General features: G+C 33.1%; 1 protein-coding gene across 1 annotated transcript; it reads right to left on the reverse strand.

Annotated features, from left to right (window-relative positions):
- On the reverse strand, positions 628-2429 carry LOC109358799 (presenilin-like protein At1g08700). The gene has a single exon (XM_019603244.1). It carries the CDS (start codon positions 2205-2207, stop codon positions 846-848), a length of 1362 nt encoding a protein of 453 aa, XP_019458789.1. The 5' UTR covers positions 2208-2429; the 3' UTR covers positions 628-845.

Here is a 9830-nt window from a genome sequence, read left to right on the forward strand (position 1 = left end):
TGTACTATAAAGAGGCAACACAGATGAATCGTCAATGGCATAAGAAGGGCACCTTTCACTGCAGTCAGTCCTAAATCAATCATATCTTTGTAAACAAAATTGTTGTCTATACCTGCAAAGGACTAATAGTTAGGATTTGGGAATGGAAACATGCACAAATTCATATATGAAGTACAGTTTTTTATGCATGAAAATACAAGCATTTATATGCAGATCACTCTGTCTATGCATATCCAGATGTACATATGGCACATAAAACAACACTGCAAATGGTTGAAGTTAACATCAAGCAAAGCACATTTCCAAATTCCAACACACATGAAACAAACTCCTGAATTGATTTTTGGTTTGTGAGATATAGTATTAACCTCAAAATTACATATGAATAATCTCCATTATTATGTGCATAAACAAGGACATAATCCAACACAGGAAAACATGAAATGAAAGCAGGCAGAAGATTATTATTGATATGGATAGTATACTCAGGTAGAAGTGATATGCTCAACAAATGCATAGCTACCACTTCCTTTCCTACACATCTCAAGTATATCAAAAACCGAAGGATGACTTTTAAAGCAGTATGACAGTATTAATATTAGTTTTAAAATTTACAGGCTCTGAAGGAAAGGGCATGGAAGAGGTTACATTTAAAACTTGCAGTCTAATGATCATTAGTTTCAACACTATCTGCACAAAACAATATGATGAGAACACGTCTAGACTATAAAGTAGATAAGACCCACCAAGTACTACCACCTCATTCCATGTACAAATTCCCAATCTAATAAAGTATTAGTAGATATCTAACATTTAGCCTGTCTCTAGAAAAGCATAATGCAAGTTCAAAACATCATCAAATTTGTGGCTGTCCCAACAATGAAGGGTTCCATCAGCAATCGAGTCAAAAAGTAGAAAAGAACACCCAGCATGATCGAAATCGGGAGCGCAGGCAGAGCTTGGCGGCACACTGACAACAAAATAAGAGTGCACCCTAGTCCTGATATAATTGCAAGGTAACAAGCATACACTGTCATGAGATCATACATAGCAGCTCTACCCACAAGAACACTGTAGAAAACAAAGTCTCCAAGACCAAGCTTAATACCCCTATCAGCAATTTCCACACCATCCCTACTCATCACATGTCCTTCATTATTCCCCATCTCCACTAGGGGAGACATTTCCTCAACAATCTCACCCTCTCTACCATCAAATCTCCGGCCATTATCTGCACTCGAAAACTGCCCTCCTCGCAAATTACCAACCAACGGTGATCTTTCCTCTTCACCATCCCCAACACTCTGATTCTCCTCATCCCGAAAATTCCCCATTGTCACAACATAGTTATCAACATTACCACCACGACTCTCAATCTCATTATCAATCCTATTCACATTGCGCCTGGGCACTGCCTGAAGCTCAATCGACGATGAAGCCTCTGGTTCCGATCCCATAGCCCCAGTGACCAAAAGCCCTAAAGCAGAACCACCACCACCACCAGTTCGCGGCGCAACCGCAGGTCGAGCCTCATACACTAACGCCGGAAGCTCCTCATCACGGCTCGACGCCAATTCAACCAACAACTTCAACGGCCCACCAGGCGCCAAAACCGCCACCAGATCATACAGCGCTAGCGCAACCAGCAGCACCCATGTGGTCCATTCCGGAAGCTTAGTAAACCACGCAGCAACAATAATCCCCAAACAAACCATATAACCTTGCCGCATCAAAATCGGGATCCCGCCAGCGAAAACCGATAACACACCAACAATAGTGAAATTAAACAGAAGTAGCAAGCACGTGACCGAATCAACAGGAATCGACAATTTCTGAATCAGAGAAAGGAAGATCGACCCACCCATTGAAGCGAAAACGAAGAAAGCAGAGAAACGCATATAGTATTTAAGAAAATTGGTACAATGGTAGTAATAAAGAAGTACAAGTAAGAAGGTAACAATGGCGATGAGGATTACGAAAACGACAGCGTTTAGGAGCGCGCCTTCAAGCTTCTGGGACACAGAATCAGAGGGGTTTTCGACGTAAACAAGGTTCGCAGCGGTGCGAATCGTTGAATCTGGAGAAGAAAAGGGGTTATCGGAAGAAAGAGAATATACAAGGAGAACAACAAGGAACATGCAGATTGAGACTGGTGACATAACACCGATGATTTCTACGCCTATTGATTCAAGAATGCTTGACTCCATTTTTTGTTGTTGGGGAATTTCGTCGAATAGGTGGTGTGTGTGGCTAGAATCAGTTGTAGTTTTGAGTTTTTAAGAGAGGTGGTGGTGGTCGTGCGGTGTGGATAACATTTTGGTTATGATTGATCTATTTGAAACGTTCAGTTTCTGAAGTATTCTTACGATAGTAGTGTTAGTTTCTCTTATTCACAGCTCAGCTGGGAAACCCAGTAAGGATACTTAATGTTTCACCATTTCTAATTAATTAAATAGTATATGGGTTAATTTAGATGAAATATATTATTTAAAAAATGAGAATAAAATATCTGAAATAACTTATCTCATTTAACCAATAAAAATATAAAAGTATGATATGTGTATTTTTTGTTTAGTTTTAGAAATAATATTATAGAAAAGATAATAAAGTCTCTCCTTATACCAGAATATAACTTATCTTCTTAGATTTACTCAGTATTTGACATATGTCTTATTTTCATTCCTTCAAGTAGTTTTCATTTTAAAATATATTATAAAATAAAAAGACATATGTCAAAAAATTCAGTGGATTTAAGGAGACAAATACTTTGTTGAAAATGATTAAATACGACATATATCATGATTTTAGTGTGGGAGGAGATAACTTATCTCCTTATACTATGAATAATTTATCATCTTTAAACATATTGAGTATAATTTATATTTTATATTGTATATAAAGCCAAAATATGGTGTAACTATCACCATGATATAATTTTTATATTCCTATTTTTACCCTAAACATTTTCTAATTTTTACAAACATCATATAATCATAGATAATCACCACCAAAACATTAATCGCAAGTTAAAATTATATCTCTTACCTTAAATTGGACATTCTAAACAAAAAATTATATTTGAAATATATCTAATAAAAAATATAAAATATAATACACCAACGAACTTAAGAACCACTACTTATATTGTGAGTAGTGATACAAAAGACTCAAAATTGAGAATACCACAAACCAAATATTCTTCCCAATTATTTTGCATTGCAATCCAAGGTTCATGCTTGTGTGGCAAATTATAGTCATTTTATTACTTAAGTTGATCTTGTGAAAGTTATTGATAAGTTCGGTGGATCTTCTAAGATTTGTTACTATAGTCCAAATTGTCTCATTATCTATTGTCAACATGCCATTTAATAATAGTGAAATATATCATGATACACATAATCAAGAAATATTTAGATACTTTCGCATAAAATTCACATTCCTCCATGAGTCCAAACAATGTAATAAAACAACTTAATACATTTTTGAAGATAGTTAAAAATGCATAAATCATAAATAAAAAATTAGATTTACTTTATCAATTTGTAAATGAAGTATCATTGAACATATAATATTGGTTGTATACCCAAAAATGTTAGTTATGATCAAATGTTATAAACACCATTATAAAAAATTGCATAAAAGTTAGTAAATAGTTGTGATCATATATTGTGGGTGCTTATATTTTTTAAGTATTTATACATTTTATTAGTAATTAGAGGTATACCTTCTTACCAAAGAAACTATAGTTTATTATATTTTTGTACAGAACATGGTGAAGCATCAAGATGCAATCATATGCCCATGACAAAAGTAGTAATAGACATCATCTTATATCTTTTTGGTTGTTTATTTTTGTTGCACAAAAATTGACATCCTCTTATATTCAATTTTGGCATATAAGACAGCTTTCTATGTTTTGGTCGAAAAAAACATAGCGATGATTCCAATAAATTGGAAGAGGTCGAATCATAGGACTAACAATGAATCAACTTATTATTTAGCTTGATAAACTTAATTCACGAATCAAACGAGTTAAATTTATATTAAAAATTGATCTCGTTAAATGAAACATGAGCATAGTATGACTCAATTTGTTAGGTTCATGAAATGACTCAACTATATATATATAAACATAGAATGAATCTTTAAATTTATACATGTTAAATATATAATCATATGTACAAATTCTTTATAAGTTAATAAATTTATTTTTTTATATTAATATATGAGTATAATTATATATGTCAATCATCATGTTTCAAGTTAGTAGGCAACATAAATATGAGCTCGTTAACTCAATTGAAAGTTTATGACCTTTAATTGAATCAATCTTAAGTTGAGAAAATAGTTCACATTGAACTTAACTAAAAACTCCACTCAAACTAATATTTAACGAGTCGAATTAAACTAAGCCAAGATTAAATCGTCTCATTTCCATAATTCCATAGTGATGATTCACGCAACTTGGGAAAACTAGACCCAATATCTATTTTATTATGACGGAGTGGTAATGACCATACTTTCACTCTATTGGAGAATGACTTTAAACTATCAATTATGGTTTGAATTACTATCATTAATTAAAATTATAAGTTCCTAAATGTATACTCCTATACCACTTGTAAACTTAATGTGGAAAGCATGTGGAAGATGTATGAATCTTCAAAATTTATAGTTTTCCCAAAATAAAAATGATTGCGGATTACTAATTAATATTTATCCATGATGTGAGATTGATTTCTTTTTTAAGTTCTTGTGTATTGTTCTTTAAAAATGGAGAAACTCTTTCATTTTTTATTTATTTTCCGTGCTCTTCTTTTTTTATGGCAAATATAGATTTACAGGTAGAGATAAACCAATGTTCAAGTCCTATTTCTTAATGGTAATGCTCCAATCAAGCACTAATATATATTCTATTCACAAAAATCATATCATTTCATCCACATTATTTATCCACCAGTTATGTCATTTTATTTAAATTTCAAATAATATATCTTTTCATGTGACATTGCTGTAAGATTGAGATTGCAACTAAGGGGGTGAATTAGTTGACTTAAAATAATGACCACTTTTTCTGCAAAATCGAGAGTTAAAGTGCAGCAGAAAATATATGCAGAAAATTAATAAGTAAAATCAAAGAGATAAGGGAGAAGAGTGTACACAAAGATTTTTATACTGGTTCACATTCTTGTCCACCGAAGGCTACGTCCAGTACTCTTACAGCAAAATAGATTTTTCCACTAAAGATTATGAGTTACAATTACAATATCTCACTCCGAGATTTCTATGTACCTTACACACTCCTTAATTCTTATTCACTTTTGGAAAAAACCTTTCCAAGTGATTCTAATCCCCTTTCTTATCACACCCCGTGAAAGAAAGTATTCTGCAATAATAACGAAGAATGTACAACAATGGTGGAATTGCCTTTTACAAGTATGAAAGTGATGTAACTTGCAATCCAAACAACTCTTTAATATACTTAGTAATAATGCTCTATATAAGTTTGTAAACTTGAAACACTTTCACTTTAAGCAACTTCAGAAAAATCAACTTTGAAAGTTTAAGAACTTGTTGCAAAAAGTGCAGAGAATAATTTTAGAATAAGTGTAAGAGCTTTTGAAATTTGTATAAGAGTTGTGTATATATTGTGTTGTGATTATGAGTTTCAATGCCTTTATATAGGCTTTCCAATCAGCCAAAATATCTCTTTGAAAGGGTAGGAATTGATTGGAATGAAAACATGTCTTTTGGATTGAAACTCATTCACTTTGAATTTGAAAATCTGATGCAACAGCTCTTAGTAATCGATTACAACATTGAGTAATCGATTACTCAAGTGTTATGTCCACTGTTTATTTAATTTCGAATTAGAGTAATCGGTTACTCACTTTGAGTAATCACTTACTCAACTTTAATAACACTAGTAATCTGTTACTCAAAGACAGTAATGGATTACTCTGATCAGTTTTAAGTAGGATAACTCTTTTCTGACACTTGTAACCTGTTACTTAGATAAAGTAACCTGTTACACACTATTTTTGAAAATTGTTTTAAGTATTTTAAAGTGTTTCACTTTTCTTAAAAAATAGTTTAAGCATTACTACTATTGTATAATCAAGAGTATAGGATAGAAGTACCTATTTAGACTTAGACTAAAAGTCATGAATATCTTGAAGCTTGAATATTCATTGTCTTTATAAGTATTCTTCCTTTTCTTCTTTTTGGTGATGTTGGTGTCTTCATCAAAACCATGTCAAGGTTAGGAGCAAGATCTTCTTCACAATCTCCCCCTTTATGATGATGACAAACCAATATCTTTTTGACAATGTAATTTTCTAAGAGCAACATACTTTGTGTTATTCTTGACTTGTCTTGAGTATGCTCTCCCTATCTTGTATGCTCCTCATTTCATTTTTCATTTGGAGTTATGTGTCTGAAATGTTTTAAACAAGAAATACACTCTCCCAACTTTTCTCCCCCTTTTGACATCCTCAAAAAGTAGAAAAGCCAAGAGTTTTCCAGCACAATATATATATAGCATACAATTTGTATGTGGCAAGCATAAAGGTAATCATAAGATATAATATAAACATCGCAATGCATATCATAAAGGTAAAAAGATGTTCAAGCATTAACAATGCAAACAATAATACAAACAACATAATAGAAATTTGTCCGAAACTAGGAGAAATTAACATTACAATAAAAAAATCCTAACAACAGACAAAGTATAATATTCAGGCTCAAAACTGTCTTCATCAACGTCCATGCTACTCAGCTTAGAAGAGAGACGATGAAGTTCCAAATGGATTTGTTGATTCTGAGTATCAAAGGCATCCATCTGGTTAATGATGTAGCCTCGAAGAGAAATCAATTCATCCATAATCATCTGGTTTGAAGACATGACAGTAGATGAGGAAGATTGAGCATGAAACTCAGAAGGTTGAGGTTCAGAATGATTAGCAGTGGTAGGTTCTGGTTCAGGAGCAGAAGGTCTATCTTTCTCATGCTTGTAAGACCGGTCACGAAGATCAAATGTGTAGCCCATTTTTTGAATCACATCCACATCAATATGACTTTCACGAGGATTAAGCGGGACCTTAGTTTCTCTAGTAGTAGAAACACTGAAATGCTCAAGGATTTTTGTTATGAAGATTGCATATGGCAAAGGGCTTTGGGTTCCTCTTACAAACCACATTTGTCTCATTATCACCAGAGTCCAATTGATTTTTAGATTAAATTTCATAACATACATCAATTGGAGTTCTATGTTACTTATTTGAGAGTGATTTGAAAATTTCGGTAAGATGACATAACTCAGAAAATAATGAAGCAAACGGTCTTCTAGTTTGAGATGTCCAGCAGAAAGGATATCTCTATTTTTAACAGTTTCACCATAACCTTATCGCTTAAGTATTTCTATTTCGTCTTTAGTAATTCTACACAAAGAATAATAAAAATCTTTTCGATCATAGTTTTCCCATTCGCATACAAGGCCGAAGCCTGCAATGCTTCCCTGACAGGGTATGTTACAGCACAATGAACTCATGGTTTTCATATCCAAAGTAATGTCTTTTCCTTTTACATAGGAAATGAGACGGTTTTTCCTAAAGTTCATGTTACAGTAAAATACTCTAATTAATACTTTAATTAGTTAAGGATAAATTTTATTTGATTCACATCAGAAATCGAAAAGTTTTTGTCGTCTCAAGAGATAAGGAAATAGAAAATCTTCAAACTCAATGTTCTCGAGATTGCCGTATTTGGGAGTGAAGATGATACGACCATGAAAGTGCTCCTCAAAGATTTTACGTTGCTCATCATTTGCTAGAAGCCGAGTTAGGACAAGAGAATTGGACTCCAAAGATGAAGTTCCTTGGTTCCTTTGAGTAGCATTGATGCGTTGCTTCTTGGTTCTAGATGAGGAAGCCATTAAAATGAGTTTTTGAAAAGTTAGGGTTTTGGGTTTTGGAGATTTGTGGGTTTTTGATTTAGGCCACTAAACACAAAAATGATGGTTTGAAAGTGTTTAAAAGCGGAAATGTGATATGAAAGCACACAAGAATCACTCAAAACGGATAAAAAACGAAGATTTTAGGGTTTGAGAGGGTTGAGCAAGAGAGAGCACGAGTTGATGAGGAAGATGAGTTTGAAAAAGTTTAAAAATGCAGAAAAATACATATATAACAGCACAGAGTAATCGATTACTCACTTTGAGTAATCGGTTACTCAAATTAAAAATTTTAAAATTTTCAAACAACAACATAGAGTAATCGGTTACTGAAACACGCTGTTCAACCCTATAATCAGTTACTCTCCAGTGTAATTGATTACTGACCCCAGAAAAATTTATTTTTAGGCAAAATTAAGCTATGAAAATGATTTTTAACCCACAAATTGAAATTTTTTAAACATAAATAAACACATGTAAGTTCAAGTAGGCATGAAATAGATATAATGAAGCACACATATAACCATAGATAAGCATTTAAGATAAGTATGCTTCATCAAGAATGCCTAATTCTCGTCTAATTTTATAAAAAGGTTCTTTTGCCAATGATTTAGTGAATATATCTGCTAGTTGGTTATGAATATCAACAAATTCTACAGATACATCCTTCTTTTGGACATGGTCCCTAAGGAAGTGATGCCTTATATCAATGTGTTTGGTTCTAGAATGCATAACAGGATTCTTTGTGAGGTTTATAGCACTTGTATTGTCACATTTTAAAGGAATACACCCTAAGTCTAAGTCATAATCTCGTAATTGTTGTTTGAGCTACAACACTTGGGCACAACAACTACCTGTTGCTATATATTCAGCTTCAACAATAGCAGTGCTTAGGACAACACATGCTTGTTTCTTGCAAGACCAAGAGACTAAAGCATTTCCCAAAATGTGGCAAGTACCGCTTGTACTTTTCCTCTCAAATTTACATCCAACAAAATCTGAATCCGAATAACCAACCAAATCACATATGCTTCCTTTTGGATACCACAATCCAATGTTATATGTACATTTAAGATATTTCATGATTCTCTTAACAACAACTAAGTGTGATTCTTTTGGTTTAGATTGATAGTATGCACACAAACATACAATAAACATGATATCAGGTCTAATGACAGTTAGATATAAAAGAGATCCAATCATACCTCGATACTTTGATATTTCAATGCTTTTTCCTGCTTCATCCGTATCAATGTAAGTACCGGATCCCATATGAGTAGCTATTGGCTTGCAGCCATGCATGTCAAATCTTTTTAGCAAGTCTCCGCAATATTTGGATTGACTTACGAAAATGCCATCATCAAGTTGTTTGATTTGAAGTCCAAGGAAGTAATTTAACTTCCCCATCATGGACATTTCAAACTCTTCTTGCATAATTTTGCCAAATTCACTACACAGAACCTCATTAGTAGAACAAAAAATAATATCATCTACATAAATTTGAACAAGTAGAGTATGATAATTTATTCTTTTTTATAAAGAGTGTAGTGTCGACCTTTCCTTTGTTGAAACCTTTTTCAAGTAGAAATTTAGTTAGACGATCATACCATGCATGAGGAGCTTGCTTTAAGCCATAAAGAGCTTTCTTTAATTTGTACATATAAGAAGAATGCCTGTAATCTTTAAAACTAGGTGGTTGTTCAACAAAAACTTCTTCTTGAATGTAGCCGTTGAGGAAAGCACTCTTTACGTCCATTTGATATAACTGAAAATTCAAAGAGCATGCATATGCAAGTAATAGCCTAATAGCTTCAAGTCTAGCAACCGGAGCAAAGGTTTCATCAAAATCTATACCTTCTTCCTGATTGTATCCTTG

Source organism: Lupinus angustifolius, chromosome LG10 (assembly GCF_001865875.1).
Source record: "Lupinus angustifolius cultivar Tanjil chromosome LG10, LupAngTanjil_v1.0, whole genome shotgun sequence".
Lineage (NCBI taxonomy): Eukaryota > Viridiplantae > Streptophyta > Magnoliopsida > Fabales > Fabaceae > Lupinus > Lupinus angustifolius.

Bases quoted from the DNA above. Each gene is read 5' to 3' on its own strand.
- LOC109358799 (XM_019603244.1), bottom strand. From the start codon at position 2,207: ATGGAGTCAAGCATTCTTGAATCAATAGGCGTAGAAATCATCGGTGTT.